This window comes from Acanthochromis polyacanthus, chromosome 4 (assembly GCF_021347895.1).
Source record: "Acanthochromis polyacanthus isolate Apoly-LR-REF ecotype Palm Island chromosome 4, KAUST_Apoly_ChrSc, whole genome shotgun sequence".
Lineage (NCBI taxonomy): Eukaryota > Metazoa > Chordata > Actinopteri > Pomacentridae > Acanthochromis > Acanthochromis polyacanthus.
In genome coordinates this window covers 24,258,200-24,282,844 of record NC_067116.1, presented here as the reverse complement: position 1 = coordinate 24,282,844, position 24,645 = coordinate 24,258,200, and the positions used below count along the sequence as shown (strand labels likewise).

At 42.1% G+C, this 24,645-nt stretch overlaps 1 protein-coding gene across 13 annotated transcripts in view; it reads right to left on the bottom strand.

The window, feature by feature from the left end:
• Positions 1-24,645, bottom strand: part of ptprsa (protein tyrosine phosphatase receptor type Sa) — a 242,648-nt gene that overhangs the window by 40,523 nt on the left and 177,480 nt on the right. For 7 of the 13 annotated variants that reach the window (XM_022192822.2, XM_022192824.2, XM_022192825.2 and 4 more), the window contains 10 exons: positions 20,571-20,882; positions 18,631-18,824; positions 17,288-17,314; positions 16,002-16,119; positions 7,361-7,954; positions 6,204-6,298; positions 5,696-5,946; positions 5,339-5,426; positions 3,610-3,822; positions 603-766 (listed from right to left, as the gene is read on the bottom strand). In XM_022192822.2, the coding sequence (XP_022048514.1) occupies positions 603-766; positions 3,610-3,822; positions 5,339-5,426; positions 5,696-5,946; positions 6,204-6,298; positions 7,361-7,954; positions 16,002-16,119; positions 17,288-17,314; positions 18,631-18,824; positions 20,571-20,882 (2,056 nt within the window). The remainder of the gene's footprint in view (positions 1-602; positions 767-3,609; positions 3,823-5,338; positions 5,427-5,695; positions 5,947-6,203; positions 6,299-7,360; positions 7,955-16,001; positions 16,120-17,287; positions 17,315-18,630; positions 18,825-20,570; positions 20,883-24,645) is intronic. The other 6 variants (XM_022192826.2, XM_022192827.2, XM_022192833.2 and 3 more) reach the window with 2 other exon arrangements.

Below are 24,645 nucleotides of genomic sequence, written 5' to 3'. Positions count from 1 at the left end.
TATAAATCTTGTTAAATCTCGTGTACCATGAGTCCACTTGTCGAGCACCATCTCGTAGAATCTCCTCCTCTCTTCTTTCTCCAACCAACTCACTTCCCACAACCATCTTTTTTTCCCCACAAGAAAACCTCTATTTTTTCTTTACATGCAACAATACTGTTGGGTGTTTGAATATCATGCTGCTATGAATACAAAATAAGCCCAACTTTCAACATGCTCCCTAAGATGCAATTACTTCCACGTAACCTAATTCTGCAGTTACACTACAGATAACTGGTTCAACATCAAATGACAAGAATATCTTCCTTGTGTGTTGCTGAATAAGGAGAGCCTGCTCAATCTACAGCACATTTACTCTAATTCATAAAAAGCATGGATTATAGTTAGAGCTTGTGTGCGCCTGTGGCTGAGTGCACAGCTACGGGTTCAATTCCTTTTATCTTAATGATAAGCTAATGACAATAACTTTTTGTTTACTCATGCAAAATATCAGTGTATTGTATTTTCTATCATTTGAGGTTGGACAGTGTTATTTCTAAACTGTAAAATCTAAATGTGCACAACAATCACCACAAAAAACTACAACTCCCAAGCCAACTCACTTTTTATACAGGAGAATGGCAATCACGATGCAGATGATGAAGACCACAGCCAGGACAGGGCCCACCACCCATATGAGTCCATCCCCGGGCTCCACTGGCAGAGGGTCCACCTTTTGCTCTTTGGTCACCACTGTGTCGGTATAGGGGCTGGTTGCAAACATTTTCTGAGCAGAAAAATCAATCAGAAGTTAGCATTGTGCATGAGGCACAGGTTATAGTGTGACAAATGCAGGAGATGTCGAAAAGTACAGTGAACTTGGTGCAGATACAGTGTTAGACTGGAATGGACATGACTGAAAGGCACATTATCTTTAAAATCAGATTTTAAAAAGACATGAATTACACCGTTATGAAAGCCAGAAACTCAAATATAATTTTTAAATTGGCATTTTATCAAAATCATTTTATTCTACTTGTCTGATTTTAAAGTAAAAAATTGAACAGTTGGTTCTAACCAGATTTTGAAACAACAACAAATAACATTTATGACTAAGCTGTGATCAACATTTACTTTTCTGCCATACTGGGCTGAGCTGCAGGCTGTGTTTAGAAAGTTCAGATATGAGACAAGTATGGGAACAAATTACAAGCAGTAAAATATCTAGATAATGAAGAGACAACATTTTTTTTTAATCCAGTATGTGCAGTGCCCAGTGTTTCCCCTAGGATTGGTGCCTTGGGGGGGGGGGGTGTTTGTTTTCGCGTCGGTCGTTGTCGCCGTCGTACAAAAACTCGAAATAAGGAATTTGAGTCATAATATGTTTTAATTACCTACCTACATTTATGTAATGCATGTATTTTTATTAATTACTTGCTTATGCCTCGAGCTAACAACCCGATATCAGGCCGATTTTGGCTAGGTTTTTTGTCAGAGCTTGTCTGCTCTTGTCTCACCCGACACTAAACTAAAATTGGCCTGATATCGCATAGTGTGCTCTAAGCATTAATTACTTACCAATATCAGTTTTGTACAGCCAGGGGGAATATTTCCCCTCTGACAACCAAGCTGGGTCAAAGCCAGGCGTAAACTAACCGTGACGTCACCCGTTGGTTTCAACGCCGAGAAAATGAAGCCCGGATTTTGCTACTTCCTGGTCGCCGTTTTGGATTTTTTGGAGCCAGTGACGTAAAAAGCGTCATCAAACAGACTGGACCGGAGAGCAACTAGGGGCAGGATTGGCTGAAGACTCTCTTATCCCGCCCACATTTTACTGCAGAGGCTTCTGTTGCTGTCTATCAAGTATAGCCACGCCCCCTGGCTCCGCCAACTTTAACGATTTATTTAAAATTCAGTATTGATTTATTTTGAGATCGGCCACCTGATCTCTCATTTTGACCATGAAAACTAACGGGAAAAAAATCCTGAGCTGTAGAAAATCAGTCTATCAAATTTTATTTTCTCCAAAAATGAATTGGGGTCTATGGAGAAAAAGCTTTTTGGAGCCAACCCTAGCGGACGGCGTGATATTGCAAGTTTTTGACACTTCCGGGTAGGCTTCAATTCTGGAGCCAGATGCTACGTCCATCTTTATATACAGTGTATGGGTCAAAGCCCGACATGCGGTGGTGAGATGATGACTTTTGCTGCGGGGCAGGTGGGGGGGCTTGCCGTGCAGAACTTTGGCTGCTGTCACTTGGCCTGGGAGAGGCAGAGCTGCTCTGGGTGCTACTGCTTGAAGAGCCAGAGGGGCGGCTGGTGTTGCCATTATCACCCTGTGACTGTGAGCGTTTAAAAAACGCTGAGATTTTGCTTTGTTTTTCATGTGCCATTTTCCGACAGTCGCTGGCGGGAGTCTGCTCACATGTGCGCTCACGCTTGTGTGTGTGTACACGTGTGCGCACACGCCGATATTAAAATATATAATTTTCACCATTTTGTACCACTTATTGAGCGTGTGAATCATTTTTAGCCCATTTTTACGTTACGGTGTTGAAAGGCTTCATCTAATTATTTTATAATAATAATAATAATAATAATAATAATAATAATGATACTTTATTTATTTTAGGCCCAATATTACAACAGACGTCGTCTCAAAGGACCAATTTTGCATCATAAGAAGTCATGCTGTTAAAAAGAGCGTCTTCATTTTTTTTTTAATCTCTATGAAGTTTCATCGTGGGTCCCACTTCCCTTCGTTATTTTTTCATTTTTAACACTCCTACACGATTGAGAACAACAACAACACATGGCCCCGCTATACGGTCGTAATTACCTCATGGCGCGCATCACTGTCATCAGAGGTGGTTTTTCTTCTGCTTCTTTATTTTATGGCTGAAATCACTATTTTGGCCGTAGTTTGTTGTAGAAAGTAAAACACGAGATGCGCCATTGCAAACTAGTGTTTGTGTGTGTGGTGACTGTGGGGTGGGGGGCAGTGTGACTGTTTACAAGATGGAGGGAGGGGGGAGTAGACACAGTGGAGTGCTGCAGCGAGTGCTGTAAGGACAGCATGTGGAGCGGCCTTTATGCAGGAAAACTAAAGTTTGCGTGTAAAAAAGTAACAATTATTTTAATTTAACTTGACCTTCTGGGGGGCGGGGGGTGCCGTTGGGGGGGCGGGGCGCCCCCCTAATATAATGGTAGGGGAAACACTGAGTGCCTGTGTGGACTTGGAAACATGCTACATATGCTAATTCCAGCTTCTTTTACTTGCTTTTAAAAAAAAAAAAAAAAATCAAAGAAATTCAATTTTTGTTTTTTCTTCTTTTTATGATTTATGTCATTATGATTTTGTTATACTGCATGAAACACATGTCAGGGTTGTCCTTCCGTCTAGCCATGGTTGTGCTGTTTCCATAGACGTGTTGGACTTTATAGAGCTGTAAAAAATGATCCCATAATGAGGAAAAATGTGACAGGTGCAAGAAAATGCCCAGAAACTGATTGAGGTTCATAGTGTTAAATGACTAGAATTGAATTAATAAATCCACTCAGACAAACTGAAATTGACTAAAAGAAAGTCCACTGAATTGAGTTCAAATGAGCTAGGAACTAGGAACTCACCCCAGCGGTGGCATTGAGCTCCGCCAGCAGGAAGAAGACGTACTCCTGGTCAGGTTCGAGAGGCTTGTTCTCGCAGATGCTGTGGCTGTGGTCTGACCCCACCGTGAAGCTGGAGGGCAGACGCTTGAAGCAGGCTATGATGTAGGGCTTGCTCTGGTCCAGCTGAGCCAGCTGACGCCGCGAACGGCGCTTTGGGGTCACCTCCCGCAACAACTGATTGATATAAAAGCATAATGATTTGCATTTTCATGTTCCTCTTTGCATCCTTGCAAAACATCAGGACTAAATCAATTGACTCTCATAAACAGTCTGATGGACTCATGTTTTTTGATGCTGTCAGTGGTTTATTTAAAATTTGCAGTGCTGATGAAGACCAGATTTAAAATAAGACAAACAGAGGCACAAGCTTTTTGATCAAATGCGCACAAAACAATTTGTCATCAGTAATGCAAACTTGTAGCCTAGCCGTGCTAGACAACCCACGGCAACGAATTTAATTCTCTGCCAGGGTCGGTCTAGTTACCCTCGGTAAGCCTTGAGGTTGGATGCTCCTAAAACTGGCCGACGAATCACCATGAAGTTTAGAGTCAGAAGGCAGGCGTAACTAAGTGACGACAGAGGCGCGACGATTCTGACAGAAACAACCGGAAACAACCATAGAAACAAGGATAGACAAGAAGATGGCTGCGCACAATAAACAGTTATCTTTCGACTTGGCTTTGGCCACAGCCCTTAAAGATTTGAAGCTAAAATTCAACTTGAAAGATAAACAAAGGACGGCACTTAAGTGTTTCATTGAGAAGAAAGACGAACTCCCGCATCCTCTGATTTCCGGCGCTCTAGGAACGACATCAGCCTATTCGTTGCACTGATTGGTTGTATACCTACCCAATTGCTGCAGAGTGATTTGAAAGACAACCTTTTAGCCCGCCTCCCTCCCTGTCGAGAGTTCCTAGACCCTTGCATCTTCAGACCCGGGTATAGCGCAGCCAGGCTAGCAAACTTGAGCTTAAATGATACAAATATATCTATATGGTTTGAGTGGTACAACGACTGGGGCACACCATGCCACTGATAGAAAATTGAAATTTGACAGGATTACACATTATTATATTCATATAAATTTGTTCTGGGTTTACAGTGAGTGACTTTTCTGCACGGGGACCTAAAATCTTTTAGTTAACTGTCTGAGATCAAGGAAAACAAACTGTAGGTGTAGCTGCTGAAGAAGCTGCTAACTGTCTGGCAATATTCCATGTAACTCGGCTCCAACACCCCCCTCAACATCCAAGCCCTCTCATTCAGTTCAAACTGCAGACAGAGGCGGGCACCAAGCAGAGGGAATGTGTGTAATCCTGAATCCAATAGGGATGGTTGCTGTTGATCTCGCGCTCAAGGTGACCCCGAGCTATGGGAAGAGTGGGAGAGGACTGTGTAATTCTCTCTTCTGCGTGCTTGGGGGGGATAAATTAGCATAACTGAGATGTACTTATGTCTGTGTTGTGTTTGCCTATTCCTGGTACACGGTGTGCACAATACAGTTAGCATATGCAACCACTGGTAACACTAACTCTGGAATCTATCCCTGAAAACACAGGGATTTAGTACAGAGAAGAGACAGTTATTTACATATATAGTGTATGCTTCATTTTTGCGTGATGCAGTACTCCAGCCATTTTGTTTTGTATGGTGGATGAAGCCCACATCTCATCTTTTTAAATGATCTCACCTCTTCCATGTCCATTTCATCAGGGTTCTTCAGGTTTTTAACTGTTCCTGACGTCTTCTTAAGTGGCACCACTACCACATAGAAGTTCCTGGAAACACAGGACCAAAGTAAATTGCAAGAAGTTACCAAACAAATATTAAAAATAAATAAAACGCCCAACCAAAAAAAAACAAAACAGAAAACAAACCAGGAATCAGTTGTTGATATTGTATGCAAATTTAGATGGCCGATAATGCATCGAAACTTTCCACAAAAGCATATACTAGACACTTTGAGATCTCAAACCATTACAATTCCCCGAACACTTAAAGATAAGACAGGGCTCACAGGGTACATCTTTTAGCACACGATACTCACTTGACATCTTTGCTATCGACTTGTGGGAAAGACATGGTGAAAATGTTGTCTGGCTCAGCATAGATGTCCAGCTTGGGTTTCTTGACCAGTATGAGTGGTGCAGTTCTGGCCACCACACGATGTCTTGGCCCACCATCCATGCTCTCTTGGCAGGTCACTCTGAACTCATAGGTGGTGTTGTGCCTGAGCCCAGTGACGAGCACCCTCATCTGCCTGGCGTCCACATCCATCTTCTGGCGGTTGTACTCAACCTGGAGTTCAACAGATAATTCAGAAGTTGAAGTGCTTGTTGGCAAGTGGGGTAGCTGATCAGTAGATTTGTGGGTAAATAGATAGGACAAACAATACAGTAGATGCAGGTAAGAATGCAAGTGTATTTTGGGTTGTGAATAAATCCACTGAAATCAGGGAGAAGTACATTTAATTTCAAGGGTTCAAAAATGCTTTGAATTTAAAAGGTAACTCGGGTGATGTTTGTTTCTGTTTGTTTTTGCAACATTAAACTCACCGTGCACTTGTATGGAGACCTGCTTTCAGAAAACTTCCATGCAAGAACCACTGTAGTCTTGGTGGCCCACTTGACAGTGAAATTCTTTGGAACATCTGTTTAGTGGACAAATGCAAGAGAAGAAAAAAAAACAAGGAAAAGTGTACCCTCAGTGAATGGAACATGTAGAGAGACCAAGAAAAAAGAAACAAATGAAGAACCTTTGGTTTAAAAATAAACAAAAAAAAAGCTGTTCTTCCCCTGCAACGTTCCTCTGGGTTGGAGAGTGAGTGTAACGGTGAGCTGTGATTGGTTGTGAGAAGGGCGACGCCATTGGTTAAGACACACAGCACGAAAGACTCATGGACAACAAACCCATGGAGCACAAGGGTGCGTCCACTGGCTCACCACCGTGGGTAGTGCCAACCCATCTCACCACTGTCTTTGAACCATGACCACTCCATGATTAACAACTGACCCATGTGGTCCAAATGCCAACTGTTCCCACACCTCTACTGAGTATGGGTTGGCACTGCCAACGTGCTGCCACGCGGACATAGAGACAGACCCAAAACACAGCATGCCAACAGTCCTCAGCAGTGCATCTGTGGGATGCCATGCCACAAGCTGTCCTGTTACGGGACAGGGGAAGGGGGAAGGAGGCTTTAGGAGAGGAAGGAAGTTAGGAAGGGAAGAGTATCTTAAAACAAACCCAAAACCAAAAATAAAATATCAAACCAAAATCTGATTTCTGTAATCTTAGAATAGTCCGAACATACTCTTGGAGTGACTGGATTTGACTGAGGTCCTACCTTGTTTGAAAACTGGGGATGTGAGATGGCATTAGCTGCATGAGCGTGTTTAGCAAAAGGGCTGCAACGATGACTGACAGGAGTGTCTGACCAAACAGCACTTACCTTGAAATTCTACGCTGCTCTCCTCTTTCTCAAAATGACTGACTATAACTTACTGACTTGGGTTTTACCTGGTTTGGGTTAGTGAAGTGAGTATCCCACGGCAAGCAATTTAAATATCAATCTTTCCTCTTTCTTGAGGAGAGGTGGAGGTGTTGAAGGTGGGGGTGGGGCAGTTTTCATTTTTGTGTTGTTGCAGATTTTTTTAAAGCCAATTTCCAACCCCCTGCCAACCAGGTTGGGAAAGAAACAGGCAAGCCCTACCTGCTGGATCAAAGGCCACCGTCCGATACTGGAAAGGCGGGCTGTAGGGCCCTGGACCTATACTGGTGTGTGCACGTATTTTCACGTCATATGCTGAGTTCGGTTTGAGGCTGTTGAGAACATAGCTGGACTGGCTGGGGGGCAAGCGAAGTTCACGTGGTACATCTCCAGTGCCGGCTTCTTTATAGGCCAAAGTATACTCTGTAATCACTCCGTTCCTCTCTGCCAGCACTGGTGGCTTCCAGGACAGCTGGACCGAGCAGCATGTCACATTGGAGCCCTCGTTAATTTGAGGGTATCCCCCTGGCGAATTCTCAGGCACAGTGAGGTCCACCACAGCTTCTTCCCCAAAGCCCCCTCTGCTCTTTGCTGAGATCTTAAAGAGATAAGTGGCGCCTTGATGAATGTTGTCCACAGAGTGCTCCCGTTCTTGGGGAGCAAACTCCAGTGTGGCCAAAGGAGAGACGTCTTTTCGGCCAAACTGGAGTCGGTAACCCTGCAAGTCCATGCCATTAGTCAGGTCTGGAGGATCCCAGTGAACCATAGCAGATGTCTCAGAGTCCTGCGCCACAGACAGATAGGGCGGACCAGGCACTGCATAGATAAAGAAGACAAAGAAATTTCATTTCAGTGCTTTCCAGTTATATGAAAATATAGATGGTTACATGACAGGTGGCACAGACTAACATATCCCAATTTAGATCATGAATTATTCAGTATGGCGCTTCATCCAGCTGTGATTTCCACCCCTCTTTAAGTTACTAGGCAGAATATAGCAGCCAAAGTTTACATGTTTCATAATTACAGCAATCCTCAAGTGCACTAAGTGCTCTATAGCTAATGTGATTGCTATTGAAACAGGTCGACAGAAATGACTGAAGAATTTACTTGTCATGGCCAAACAAATACTCGCATCAGACCTGTCTTCAATATACTGATTAGTACAATAAATACTGTAAGATAATATAACAGATCACATCAAAGATAATGAAAGAATTCACAATGCCTTTAGTTAATATTAAAGCATTACAAAAAGTACACCAATGATAATACTTTTAATTTCAGCTATTAATCAGTTAACATCTTAACAAAATGAGTCAGGTTGTGCTGCACGGAGATTTGAAAGATCCTCAGAGCCTTTAAATTCTTTAGTGATCACTGTGCCCATTATCATTTCATGATACATGTAAGCTTCAGCCAAAAATCATTTCAGCACTGCAAAGCCCCACTAAAAGTTTAAGCAAAGAACAGTGCCTCTTTCAGCTGTAGTCATCTCTTGTTGTAAAATGGATGATTGACTCTTGGGGTCTAGACACCATTCTTCAGAGTGGCACAGTTTTGCTGCTCTTATGGATGACACACGTCTTATCTTAACCCTCCTTTTAAGGTCCCATCACTGAGATAGAGGCAGCAGCGGTTATGGGAAGCCTTCAGTTCTCAAACTACCGTCAAAGCTTTGCGAGAGATGAGTGTGGCTGATTCCCACTTGAGCCCCATCTCTCTGTAAATAGATTATATCTTAACTCACTCATCTACGTTGCTGCTTTTTCGAAAATACAAGGTAGCGGCAGGACAAATAACTGGCAAATATTAGTGGGGCTGCAACTGCAGAAATGCTCAGTTGAAAATATTTTTGTACCATGAGAATGACTGGATAAATAAGAAAAAGTAGGTAATGAAAACCCTTCATAAATTCAATTTAATGTATCTGCATGAGACTGGTGAGAAGATCGGCAATCTTTGCATGTTTGTGTTTTGAAAAAGCTTGCCAACTGGGTCGGCAAACTGGGTCTGCAGCAAATAGGTAGGTCCTGGCAGCAAGAGCTTTCTCAGCATAAATTAAAAACGCTGAATAAGCTGAATACAAACAATTAATTCCAGCTGAATGTGTAACATACATTTTATCATTTTCTTATAAAGCCACAATTATAGATACATTGGAATTACTTCTTCACCACCAGAGTTAAACTATTGCACTAATTAAAACTGTGACATCCATTTCAGCCCTTTTTCTGACTACTTGCATCTCATGTGTTTCTTCTTTTCTGTATCGTTGTGCACGATGGGCACGTACATGTGTTCATGTTCTCGAGTATATATGGCCTGCTTTGCAGTCAGCTCCGTCTCCTATATCTCCATCCCAGCTGCACACAGTGCTGTTTGGCTTGTTGCCCAGTATGGACTTAAAGTAATTTGGAGAAGCTAACATTAGTCTGAGGCAACAGCGCTCACTCTCCGTGGAATGGTGTCATCGTATGAATGTGTCTGTGTATATGTGTCTCCATGTTGTGTCAAGATGTAAATCTTGGTGTGTACGTAGTATACACATACACACACACAAAAAGCAATCCACTCCACACCGTCCCTCTTCCTCTGCTCTTATTATTTATTTTCTGTTCAGTAATGATCTTCTTTCTGATGACTGTTGCTGGAGGAAGACGGGGCTTTGTGGGTAGATGGTGGCTAAGTCAACTGAGCTTTTGCCGGTAATGGATAGGCGGGGGCGCCCGCCGAGCGCTGGGTGAGATGAATGCTCCTAATACTCCTTGGCTACATAGTAAAGCTCAGCTTGGTGTCATTTAAAAGCCCACTCTGCCTCCTCACGCTCGCCACTAATCAAGGAAATAGAATCAGAGATAATGACTCTGTGATGACTCTATGTGCGTGTCTTTCAGTCCACATGTGCTTCACTTCTCAATGCAACAGGCTACCATACACGGTGTGACCATTACGGCCTTTAGAGCCATGAAACAGTTTTATTATTTGTGCATTTGAAACTGTGGGCTACTCTACAGTGGGGAGAGGGATCAGCGGCACCGAGCCAGCAGATTGGTGTTGGGAGGGAAGAAGGAGGGGGTAGGGATTGTTCACGGTGTGTGCAGATCGTCTGCGTGTGGTGCTACAGGGTGATAATCAAGAGAACAAGGGCATGGTTAGGGGGTGAAAAATGAGTGAATGAGGGTGATGAAGGTGACTGGGGGCAAGGAGCAATCAGCTGCAAATAGGGCCCAACAGGGATATGAGGAGGCAAAGGTTTGTTTGTGTGTGTGTGTGTGTGTGTGTGTGTGTGTGTGTGTGTGTGTGACTGATTCTGGGGTTTCTGGACACCTTGATTGTCCCTCTCCTCCTCTGTGTCACCCTCCCTCCCCCACACACACTCTCCTTTATCCTTTCCCCATTTCGTCACCTCTTGCCATGCGCACTGCCCAATTCCCTACTTTTCATTTCCTAACCTCCTCCCCATCCCTCTCTCTGTGTCCATTTTAGGGTCGAACCCGGTTCAATCCCTCCTTGTGGGCCTCCCGGCACGTTTCCCATCAGGCCACAGTATTAACAGCTTGCTGTTGACACTCACTCGGCCTGACTGAGAAAGAGGCGATCGGGTTTCCTCCTTCTCATTTCCTCCCTCTCCTCAGCATGCCACACATACCAACATATACATATAAACACACGCATTACCCCTGCGCTCTGTGCAAAGGAGGAGATGAACATAGCTGCATTTTTATTATCACCTAAAACGCAGATGGAAGATTCCCTGCTTTGTGCTCCATTTCTTGACAGGGAAAAGAAATCTCCTGCTGATTAACCGGCGATAACAGCCTGCTTATGGAGACTTAAAATACCTAAAGACATGTGGGGGGTAGCATACCTTTTTTTAATCCTTAAAGGTCATGACAAATCCACCTCTCCCATGTTCATTTTCCCTTTACTTCTTTCAGTGTACTGTAGGGGTATATGTGAAACTATGTGCCAGGGGTTTATGGAGAGCTGTAACTGGTATGGAAGGGAAATGTCATGGAGACAAAAAGAATGAACAAGCATTCAAGTATCACTCAAGTACTATGATGTTTTTGCTCAATTGGAGTTTTACGCAATGTCCTCAGTTCCTATTTAACACCAGTTTGAGTTTATTAGCATCTGTAACCACTATTACTTGCAGTACAATTAATAAATAATGCAAAACATCTAACATAACTACAAAGAACTCAAATAAAACTATGATAACAGTCATTTTAACTTCATTCGTTCAGGATGGTTGGTGATTACTGCACCTTTTAACCCCATGACTATGTAGATGGGACAGCGCATGTAATTTTAATGTTTTGTCAATGAGCGTCCCTTACAAAAAACTTTTTTTCCTCTTTGGTAATGGTTAAGTTACTCATTATAGGAGGAGTTTGGAAAAATTTTAAACTCAGCTTTCATTCAGTCAACAAAGACGATTTCAGACAGACAATAAATGTTTATCTGAGTCTTGGAAATAGGTGAATTCAAGTTTTATACACACGTGGACAAAATTGTTGGTACCCCTCAGTTAAAGAAGGAAAAACCCACAATTCTCACTGAAATCACTTGAAACTCACAAAAGTAACAATAAATAAAAATGTATTGAAAATTAAATAATCAAAATCAGCCATCACTTTTGAATTGTTGATTAACATAATTATTTAAAAAAACAAACTAATGAAATAGGGCTGGACAAAAATGATGGTACCCATAACTTAATATTTTGTTGCACAACCTTTTGAGGCAATCACTGCAATTAAACGATTTCTGTATTTGTCAATGAGCGTTCTGCAGCTGTCAACAGGTATTTTGGCCCACTCCTCATGAGCAAACAGCTCCAGTTGTCTCAGGTTTGATGGGTGTCTTCTCCAAATGGCATGTTTCAGCTCCTTCCACATATGTTCAATGGGATTCAGATCTGGGCTCATAGAAGGCCACTTTAGAATAGTCCAACGCTTTTCTCTCAGCCATTCTTGGGTGTTTTTGGCTGTGTGTTTTGGATCGTTGTCCTGTTGGAAGACCCATGACCTGCGACTGAGACCAAGCTTTCTGACACTAGGCAGCACATTTCTCTCCAGAATGCCTTGATAGTCTTCAGATTTCATCGTACCTTGCACACTTTCAAGACACCCTGTGCCAGATGCAGCAAAGCAGCCCCAAAACATTACTGAGCCTCCTCCATGTTTCACCGTAGGGACAGTGTTCTTTCTTCGTATGCTTGGTTTTTGAGTCTATGAACATAGAGTTGATGTGCCTTACCAAAAAGCTCCAGTTTGGTCTCATCTGTCCAAAGGACATTCTCCCAGAAGCTTTGTGGCTTGTCAACATGCATTTTTGCAAATTCCAGTCTGGCTTTTTTATGAGTTTTTTTCAGCAGTGGTGTCCTCCTTGGTCGTCTCCCATGAAGTCCACTTTGGCTCAAACAACGACGAATGGTGCGATCTGACACTGATGTACCTTGGCCTTGGAGTTCACCTTTAATTTCTTTGGAGGTTGCTCTGGGCTCTTTGGATACAATTCCAACGATCCGTCTCTTCAATTTGTCATCAATTTTCCTCTTGCGGCCACGTCCAGGGAGGTTGGCTACTGTCCCGTGGGTCTTGAACTTCTGAATAATATGAGCCACTGTTGTCACAGGAACTTCAAGCTGTTTAGAGATGGTCTTATAGCCTTTACCTTTAAGATGTTTGTCTATCATTTTTTTTCGGATGTCCTGGGACAATTCTCTCCTTCGCTTTCTGTTGTCCATGTTCAGTGTGGTACACACCTTTTCACCAAACAGCAGGGTGACTACTTGTCTCCCTTTAAATAGGCAGACTGACTGATTATGAGTTTGGAAACACCTGTGATGTCAATTCAATGACACACCTGAGTTAATCATGTCACTCTGGTCAAATAGTTTTCAATCTTTTATAGAGGTACCATCATTTTTGTCCAGGCCTGTTTCATTAGTTTGTTTTTTTAAATAATTATGTTAATCAACAATTCAAAAGTAATGGCTGTTTTTGATTATTTAATTTTCAATAAATTTTTATTTATTGTTACTTTTGTGAGTTTCAAGTGATTTCAGTGAGAATTGTGGGTTTTCCTTCTTTAACTGAGGGGTACCAACAATTTTGTCCACGTGTGTATATATATATATATATATATATATATATATATATATATATATGTATATACACACACACACACATATTATGTTTTTCTATCATTGTGGGGACTTACCATTGACTCCCATTCATATCTAACCCCTAACCCTAACCTTAACCAAACCCTAACCAAAACAATGGCTAACCCTAAAGAAACGTTTTGCATTTTTACTTTTTTTCCAGTAACAACAACATGACCAAGAAAACACTGTTTAAACTTGTGGGGCCCGAAATGAGGTCCCCACAAGTGACATAGTTTTCGGTTTTCCTACCGTTGTGGGGACATTTGGTCCCCCACAATGTAGCAAAAGCTATAACACACACACACACACACACACACACACACACACACACACACACACACACACACACACACACACACACACACACACACACACACACACACACACACACACACACACACACACACACACACACACACACACACACACACACACACACACACACAGATAGATTATTGTGGATACATTCTGATGCCTCTAACAACCAGAGAGTCTTGCTGGAATGTCTGGAAGATGGAAAGACTCAGCCATTGATAAGATTCGACTTTAAAATGGCACGAACACATACTCTCTTTGTCGTGATGTTCTGCATTTAGGCCTTTAAATTTCCTAAAAAGAACTAGACTATGATGTCACATTTCTGGAGGCAACCGTTCTCCTTAAGTGCATGCTAGTCTGTAAAAAATAGAATAGAAGTTAATTCATTAGTAATGTGGTACAATAGTTCATTTATTTACATCCTTCATCCTTCATAAATTGTGCCAGCTGAGTGAGTTCACACAAAGGCAAAGCACTTCAAAGATTGGTTTTACAGAGGACATCTAAACCTAAGCCTGTTAAAGTGATGCAGAAACAGCACAGATGCGTTGCTGTTTTTTTTTCTTCTTTTTGTATTTTCATATATGTTTAGATCCATTGTTAGTGTGGTTTCTATTGGATACTTGTCTAAATTCAAATTTATACTTACATTACCAAAGCTAAAGAGGGAATTAAAGACAAAAGATGGTTTGTTTGCTGGGATATTAATATCAGTTTCTAATGTGAGACTGACATTTGTATATAAATGGACTGACATTGTAGAACTAATGTATAATTTGATGTTTTTGTCACATCTGTTTGTATTTGATCTTATTCTATTACAGCTCAGAAATGCTCTAAAGTTTGCCGCTAAAGTTAAGTTTGCTCTGGAGAACAATACAATATTTTTCAAAAGATTTGCCTTTTTTTTTTTTTAACTTACTGCCCCTGGCTAAGTCCCCAGAGAACACAAAAATCTCTTTTGTTCACTGCTTGATACAGACCTTCGAAACTACCCCACTACTTCAGAAATTTCATTTAGAAGTGGGAACACGATGCTATCCACTAGGCCATCCTAACATCCCTCTGAACGAGAAGGACAACTACTTTACCTCCAAAAAAGGCTGTTCTCCCTGTTTTTCTCCCAATCCTTCACCCCTCTTCCCCTTTTTTTCAATTTATCTTGGCCTCTGGCATAAACCATTTCTTTAAACTTCAAAAATAATAATAAAAAAGAAGAGACTTTCCCTCTGAGGGACAAGCAGAATGATCTAGACTGGCATATCACTCAGCCACTCTTGACAGGAGGATGGAGAGTGACAGCGTTCACTCGAGCCCCTTTGGCAGTGTCGCGCTCCCTGACACCTGCAACGCACACCTGTCACGATCTGGGAAATTTGCCTACGTTTGTGAGCACGGGTGTCGGGTTGTGAGAATGTGTCATGAGTGTACGGTGGTGCGTGCAATGCCACAGCGTAGGTCTGTATATGCCGTGTGTGGGTGCCTGCTTTGTAGGGGAGACGACGTGCATGTGAGTCACTCGGTGTGTATGTTGACATGTGTACGTAACATAATGGAAGTATGTAAGCAGTTGTGCACATATTGGCTCTAGGAAGCTTCCCAAAGCCAATTGGCAAAGATGTTCACACAAAAGGGCGCTTCTACCTTGGCATGATGCCTTTCTCTCTCAAAGAAGGTTTTCACACTCACAGGCTGCCAGCCTCGCAGGTTTAGATCATGTTCATGGTAAGTAAGCTGCAGGCACAAATAGTCTCAGCAAACTGGGGTGCATACCAACGGTAATAAAGGAAAAACTGAAGAAGACGAGGCGCAGGAATTGACTTGCAATATTATTGCATTACAGCTGAACCCAAACGCTCAACAGGGGTTTTCATGCTGTCATAATCTGCCGAAGAAAATCTCAAAGTAGCTCAAACCCTGGTCTTGATCTCTTGATCCATCTGACCACATTAAAATCTGTGGACAGCCCTTCAAACGTGACTGAAATGTAAAATGCAGCACTGACAGACACAAATATCAGCTTAGTCTTAGATGTGTCTGAAATAAAATTAGCAGACTGTTAACTCAATATCATGTATTTCTGAAGGTCTCCTCAAGAATTCCCAGTGCAAATATACAAATATCCGGATTTTAAGTATTTGTTTATGGCTGCCTTCCACATCTTCCAAACAGATTTGGATCAGATAACACACAGCACTGTGGCTCCAAATGATGGTTCCTTCAGTTTTGTAACCAGCTGGACTGGAATGCTGCAGAACCCAGAACCAAGAAACCATCCTGAGCAACATAAACTGACCTTTATGGCTGCGTAAACAAACGTTGTATGACCAATTCACCAGATAAATGAGGTATCCTCGTACTGACCTGCCCCTTTGGTCACCACCAGCTTGGGTTTGCTCCGAGCTCCATCCCCCTTGGTGGTGTATGCTGCCACCGTGATGGAGTAAGTGGTGTCTGGTTTGAGTCCTCCAATGACCATTTCCTATGGGAGACATTGAAGAGACAGGGACAGGAAAATGTCAAAATGTGTCTTGAATTTTTCATGATTTGACCCCACTTTGTGCAGCTCAAACCGCCTTATGCAGAATGTTAATCTAAGTGAAGTGTCTCCCGGTCCTCTTTATTAATTTTCACGAGGCATGCATTAAATGCAATGTTTCCCCCTGTGTAATGGGAGACCATTCCATTACGTAAATCCTTAGAGCTGCCAAGGTGGAGGAGGGAAATTAGGTATGTAAATGGAAAGTAGCCTCCCTGTATTCCACGAGCAATATTCCAATCAACAACTTAACTTTGATAAATGCATGCTGAATACATCCTAGCCATTCGCTGGCAGTTTTTTTCCCTCAGCCATTAAGTTTCCTTGAGTCCTCTTCAAAGAGAGGCTTCCGATCAATTCTAATGAATCTTTCAAGGGAGCAGGTTTGAACGAATGCAGAATGAGGTTTTTAACAGGCTGGTTGGCAGAGGGATGGGAGAAGTCAATAAAGGTAAATGAGCTATAAGTACTGTCTTGCTCTTGACATGGTATTCATGTAATGTAGATGGACTGGGGTTGCAAATCTGGGGTAAAAACAGGGGTACAATGTGTGTGTGTGTGTGTGTGTGTGTGGGGGGGGGGGGGGGGGGGGGGGGATGATAACCAAAGATGTGATGAGGAATTTAAAGTAGGTTTCAAAGGTCATACAGGGACATTCTGTAAACTACTGTCGCGATCTATAAAACTTAAAGCAGCAAAATAATTCCAAGGCACCACGTCGAAAATGAAAATAAATGGATTAAATATCACACACACGAAAACAAAACAAAACAAAACACTACCAGAGCACAAGACAAAACACACTGCATCAGCACACAGTAGCATTAGCATTCCAGGCACAATGGTCAGTGGATTTTGCATCAGCCATTTTTTACAAAAAAAATTATTAACAAGCCAACCGGCACCAGAAGTTTGCCTTTTGTTCTTTGGTGGCGCACAGAGATAGTGTTGTCTGGCCAGGCAACTGAAGTGAAGCCTCCGAGCCACTTTGCTACTCAAACTTTATGAATAAAGATTTTGTGAACCTTAAATCCGACCAGCTTGATGCAATACCCGCTGTTTATACCCTTTTTCAAGTACACAAAGCACTCAGGTGAAACTTCGTACTCACATATTCAGCTGTATCGTCCGTTTCCCACTAACCCCCCCCGCCAAAGAGGAGAGTGCAGGAGAGAGAGCAATGTTTTTTTTTTTTCAAAGAAAGAGAAAAAGAAAGGGAAGAAACAGGATTGTGAGAGACGGGGGCATTAGAGGTTTGGGAGCAGAGGGTGGATGTCAGAAATAGGTCACTGGTCACAGTTTTGGGAGGTCAGTGAAGAGAGATGCTGTTTGAAGCTCGTGTTAAGAGGTGCAGCTGAAACAAAGCTGACAGTTGTTTACGCCTGCTGTTGGGGTTTGAAGATGTTCAAGTAAGCAACTGTGCAGCAAATAATACTCTGTAAAATCATCGATCCCTCAGCTACAGCCAGAAAAGACATGACGATGTAGCTTGAAAGGGTTTATTGGCGAGGTTGTGCGGAAGAAAAAAAACTGAAAAGCTATTTTTAACTGGTATTCTTGGTATGTGCATTGCTTTGAATCTTATAATTTAGGTTATTTAAGCTCTTGAACTTATGGGTCAACGAAACATCAAAAATTTAACACGATGCTGGTGGCATTTGGCCTGCATGGAGCCTTCATTCATGCGCAATAAATTGTTTTTGATTCATTCGTTCCAAAAATATGTAGCAATGTACGCAGCTATTCTTTTCTATGTTGCTTACGCTATTGCTTCAAGGCTATAATTTCCATTTGGATGATAGCTACTGTGCAAAAAAGTCTGTTTGGTAGGATTCCTCCAGGACTGTTGACATAAGTTTTGTCAAAAAAACAAGACAAAAAAAGGGCATTCAATACAATTCTGTCAGTCGAGGCTGATTTTTTGGTAAAAAAAAAAAAGTTTTTCATGCCAATTTTACCCTTCCCCACCAAGCATGGAACACTATAATCAGTATTTTCTTTTGAGTCTTTGCGCTTGATACAAGCACACCAGCAAATATTTCATAGCAGATGTTGCCACAAAGCAGGGGCTGAGACATTCCTCATAAAAGCCACGGAGGTAGAAGAGGGAGGACAAGATTAGTGAAGCTTTGATTTTAGCTCTTGTTGTGTGCTGAGGGGAAAAGAATATTACAGCAATATGAAATGAAATCCAAGAGGGAAAAGCACCCATATCGCTTCCTGTGCCACAGCAATATTTGCACAGCTACAACAGTGTAGTAGATTAAGTACACGATTTTACAGTCTGTATGAGCAAAGAAGTTCTGCAAAGTTTTGAAGTGACTAAATATATTTGCAAGTTTATGTGAGCAAAAAAACCTGCATTAATGCACAGTGCAAGCATGCTACGTGGTGGACTTCATATTTTTCCTGAGATAACTGTGATGCAGTAGGGAAACTGTGAGATGGTCATACCTGGGCATCAGCCAGCATCACGTCCTTGATGAGGGGCAGGCCCCGTGACTCGCCGTTTTCCACACGTACATAGTGGACCTGGTAGCCACGGATCTGACCGTGCTGCTTGCCTGGCGTCAGGGAACGCCACATCACCTTAAGAGCTGTGGAGTTGAGGACCTCCACCTCCACACGCCTTGGAGGAGCCCCAGGCACTATAGGAAACAAAACAAATCCTCAAATCAGAATGTACTGTTGAAGAATTGCCATTTTGATATATTTGACTCAATATACTTCACACCATTTCTCAGAACAATACAGGATAAGAGATGCACATCATATCGTGTCAGGACATTAATAACCCTCTAATACCCATGCATGTACACACAATGCCCATGAAACATACTGACTTACTCCAAGAATGATCGACAGAGGCTTTAAAACCCAACCCACACATGCTGGTGTCTGACTTCCCACAATACCACACCTCTCATCAAACCACCCCCCCACTTTCTCCTGTCTCTTCCACCTCATATGTCTCTCTATGGGAAGCCTTGTCTCTCAGTCATAATGGCAGACCTTTATGGCAGGCCTTGCTTCTAGGCCTTTCGATCTGCCATGGTTGGTCCCTTCCTAAGATGAATGTACTATTAATAAAAATTCTTCCACTCAAACTGCTTCCATTTGCTCCTCCACAAACACTTTGAGTCGCCTCCTTCGCCCCTTAAATCACAACCCCATTTCCCCCTCCATCTTCCCCAGGATCATGCACCAATCTTGTTTATTACCAGAATCTTCTCTACCTTTTAGCCCTGCCTGTTATTTCTTTGCCAGGCACTTTTCTGTCACACGTTATTATTGTAATGACACCAGGGAATTTGCTCGAGCTATTGTCAGTGGGTTGTGGCTTTCATCCCCTCCAATGCCTGACAGGGGTGTCTTTTAAAACAGGTATGGAAAGAATTGGAGCTTGTCTCTCCTGTTGCACATGCCATAGATCAGTGAAAGAAATACTCTTAAAATGCTGCAGTAACGGATGCCAAATGGATCGTAGTGAAACAGAAGCCAATGTCAGCCATCCGTCAATGATTCAGATGGGCTGTGACATGCTCACATCTTTACTTTCCAATTTTGCGACGATATTGCTCAACTTCTTTCCTTCTTTGCCATTGGATTCTACAATACAACTCATCCGTGGCATGCATATTATCAGAGATGTTGAGGTGGAGATGTTTTTGCAATCATTTTGGGTTTTCTGTTTTTTTTTTTTCCAAGCTTTGTATTTGTTGTGCAGAACTGCTGCATTATGGTTTTACAAAAGTGTACCAAATGACCAGAAGGGAAAAAAATCTATTCATGAGTACAGTTTTTTACTTTTTCCAGGAAAAGTCAAGTGAGCAAATTTTTAACATCATGTGACAACGGTGTACACAACAGTATTTAATGCACAGTGTTTCAATCTGTTTTTTCAGTCAGATTTTTCAGTCAGGGTATTTCTTCTGCAGCCTCACACATACATACATCTTTAACCTCCGACCTGCTGTTACCACCGTAAATGCACAGACAGATATGGCCTTGCAGTGTACATCCCTCATAAATGCTTATGGCTCTCAGCTGAGCAATGGGATACTGTTAAAAGCCTACAGACTGATGCAGGATATTGGATGTGGTAGCTAGAATAAATTTAATTTGCCTGGTTATGTTTTAATAGCAAAATGCCTTATTTCCCAAGTGCCTTATCTAATATGAGAGTTTCCATTCATAAGCTGTTTGTCATCTACTTATTTTAAAAATACTGGGGTGTATTTGGATGCAATCCGTGCAACCCAAAGAAAAACTGATATATTTGGACAGCACTCATATTTTTTCAGTCAAGGCTTGTATGATGGAAATGTGTGTTGGACACCTTATATCTCCATCTCTAGGTAAAGTTGGCTTCTAAAAAATAAAGATGCATGTACCGTCTTCATCTGTCCGACAGGTCAGGGGCTCGCTCTCAGGGCCTGAACCGTTCACAGTGGAGGCGGACACAGTGACGCGGTACTGGGTCCACTTCTCCAGTCGCTGCAGCAGCACCTGCTCTTCAGTTGCAGGCTCCTCCATGGCCTCCTCATCGTCACCGGCCCCGTCTGACGGGCCCACCACCTGGTAGCGCACCCTATACCCCGCCAGGGCACCATTCTGACTCTTCAAAGGCGGGGGGCGCCAACTTACCAACAGGGTGGTGGAGCTGGTGCTGCTGCACTTAATGTCTTGAGGGGGAGCTGAGGGCTCTGGTGAGGTGGAGAGGACAGGAAGGGAAGGAAGGAAGGCGAGGGTTGAGGACGAGGAGGACGGGGGAGGCAGGGGAGGAGGAGGAGGAGGGAGGGAAGGGTGAAAAACAAAAATAAAAAGATGGGAGAGATAAAGAAAATGAAAAAAGGAAAATTCAAAACTCAAACAAAAAACAAGAAGAATAATTTGAAACAAAATCGCAAAACAAAGACAGAGGCAAAACGTTTAAAAGGAAAAAAAGAAGAAAACCGACAAACAAATGTCAACGTAAGATTCATAAATGAAGAACGACACAAACTTGCGTAATAATGAATCAAGATGGCTAATTTTATGAGATACCTGAGGGACAAATGTTGGCTATGCAGGCATACTGGTTCTGCTAGATTTCTGTCAGGAAGACGTATCAAAGCTTTATAGTGTTGTTTATCACTGCTACTTCAGTGCTACCACTGAGCTGTGTGCATAAGTTTCAGTAACTCAACGTCATAATAGCAATAATTTAAACTAAACTATAAACTAGATTTTAAAACAAATCTGTTTAGTAAAATCAAACTCAATTTTCATTTTGCACCAGAACTTTCAGCCAAATTAACCCACAGTAAAATGTAGCCATATATTATGAGCTAGCAGGGAGATAGTCAGATGTATCCTTTTACAATTGTACAGTATTGAAACATTCCAAGATGGTGGCTGTTATTTTTGTATGAAATGATCTTGGAAAACATATTAAAATATACACATCTGTGAACTTTCTGAATCAAACTCAGTTCCCTTGGTTTCTAATCTGCACCAAGCTCTTAGACAGCTTGTGCTTGTCCAGAGAATATGCTGTGCAGGGAGCGATAAAACGGCTCACTCTACCAGAGTTTGGTATTATACGGAAAAGAGATCATGTGCGAAAATGTTTCTATCCAAGTGGGGTTTCCTCTATCCTCCACACATATTTTACGGGAAAACGTATTCTTTCCATCTTGGTGCGACGAAGTCACTTCATTATTACAGTTTTGTCTGTTATGTAGGTAAACATAGCACAAAAACAAACTTAAATATCATCAGAAAAAAAAACAGGCATTTCACACACAGCAAATAAAGAACAGAACTCAAATGAAAACCATGGAAACAAGCAGCATGTTGTCATTCCAAAACAAAGGCTAAAGAAATAAATTATGAACTGAAGGAGGGTACTGGGAAATGAATTTCTCTGTAACCCAGGTGACTCGAAAGAAAGAACCACAACAACAGTTAAGGTTCAAAATGACAACTCATGAGAAAAACATGAAAAAAACAGGATACTCAGCATAAAAAGAAAATAAGAACATTTAACTTCTAACAAAAAACAACAACAAAAAAAACAAACAAAAAAAAATCACAAGCACCGTCTGCATCATACGTACCTGACTCCCAAATACACAAAATTTTTAAGACTTTCTTACCACCAGCACCTGACAACAGAGCGTGCTTACTCGAGTCAGTGAGCTGCAACACTTTCCTTCCCCAGAGACAATTTTTGAGATCAATCCTGGCTTTTGAATCAGTAAACACCTTTGATTTTGATTAATTGAGTTAGTTTTGGACCCATTGTGGGTTACTGGGAGGGAGAGAGTTGGCTCTGTGCTGTAGCCAGGGCTGTTTAATACTGTAATGTTGGGCCGGAGGGTCCACAAGACTGTGAGAGGGGGAGCCATCAGGGGGAGAAAACTCACTCCTACGATATTCTGTTCTTGCGTACTTGGCCAAGCACACAAACATCCTTCCTTGTTAACAATTTGCACAAATAAATCCCATTTCATTGCGCTGTGCTTATGTATCTCTGCAAAGCTTATTGCCATTTTAAGATTGCCAAGACCCAAAAAAAGAGGGAGCAACATGGAAAGCTTGCATTGCGGAATTCATAAAAGTTTAATGATAGTGTTCTGACTGTAATGTCACTTTGGCCAGAACATCTTTAAAAAATGAAAACAAAAAACAGGACTTTTTAGTAGAAGACAGGCCTCCTCCCAGTGAAAACGGAATGTTCTGCACACAACAAATAAGACAGGACCTCAGCCACAGTTTCCAAACCCTTCTCTGTGTCCAATGGGCTTATTTACTTAAGGTCTTACTGGATTTTGAGCCTTTCAGCTTCTTTCCTTCGCTCATATTGTATTTGCAAACTCTCCACGTCAAGAATGATTGCTCAGTTCTCAATCTTTGTGGTGCGGAAAAAGGCTATGAATCTGACAGGGGCCAGGCTATCACAGTGCACAGGCATCCTCATGCCTGATAACGGTTTAAGACTGGCTGGGGCACAGCTTTAATAAAGTGCATACCCCATGAAGGCCAGTGGTAGGATTATGGATACTAGAACTATACAGCCACAAAAGAAGAAACTCAGCTAATGCTTCACTTGAGGTTCTTTTGAAGCTTCCCTGAAAGAGTTTCCTAAATGCTATTTGACAAATAATTAGTCATGTCTGCATTCATATCCTTCTCTTTGACTTTTAAGTCTGTTGTGATGTGACTGGGAGCTCTGGGTATAAAGTCAGCAATGTCAAGTACCGGTGGCATACCTAATCATTATGACTACCTTCAGATTAAAAGCGTTTTTAGTGCAGCATCTTTAGTGGATATGAATCACACACATTATTGCTAACAGTTTAGCTACACGGGTCATTACCCAATGCCTTTTGTCAGCTCTTTAAATGACACAGATTGTCACTGCTTTTGCTATCAGAGTTTAAGCACATGTCTGTATCTGAACTGTATTTTCATCAAAACCCTCCCAACGGCAGGATGCTTGTATTTGTAAATCATTATGGAATTAATCTCCTCTGATGCCAAATGGCCATGGTGTGGCTCACACAAATATTCCAATATATCTAAAAACCTACTGCAATTATAGTAAGTGGGGGGGCTAAACTGCTTGTTTGGTTAAATACAGAGGATTTAGAATCTGCCACTTTAATTTGAGAGATAGCACTTGACTGGCTACTGGCAGGTTCTAGGTATAATCTAAATGGGTAACAAAGCCTGACAATCCAAGGCCTTGGCTCATAGCTCATTGCAAAGCATGAAATTAATTCTGACGCTATGAAATGGGATTCTTATCTGCCACTCTGGGGCCCTGTAGTCCCCCAACACCCACTCCCAGGGTCTATCTCAGGTCCTGTTACCATGCCTTCGATCTGGGTAACAGCTGGAGGAATGCTGGGAGCCCTGGCGGCTCTCAGGTTGTGGACCTACTCCGGCCACCTCTGAACGGTCTCACAAAAATGATCTCAACCTGGTCTGATAGGGCAGCATATCCCACGAGGCCTTGTGTCTGAATGAGGGCCACTATTGCCAGTAACATCTTGATTTACTCACTACAACCTGAGGTAATATTGGCCAAGAGAGCTTGATGAAATGCTTTTTTTAGTGTTCTTTGTTTTGATAAGATGTTTGGCATCAATCACAATATACCAAATAAAGACAGAGAGAACTGTTGTTGTCTGAAGTGACTTTTTTCCTGAGTTCTTGACAGAGTGGTCCCCATGACAATAGCCTCTGGTAATGCTACTTGGACTGAGCACAAACTTCAACAATCTGTGAACATTTTTACTACAGATAATAGACAACAAAGCAAACTGGAAAATCATGTTGTCTGTCTTACTTTTCACTTTGTGGCAAAGCGTTTCAGTCTGCCAGACATTTCAATGGATTCAAATCACGGCGGAAATGGTTCTGTAGGGTTGCGAGTAAAAGTTGAGCGTGCTCATGAAGCAGTATTAAAATTGCATTCAG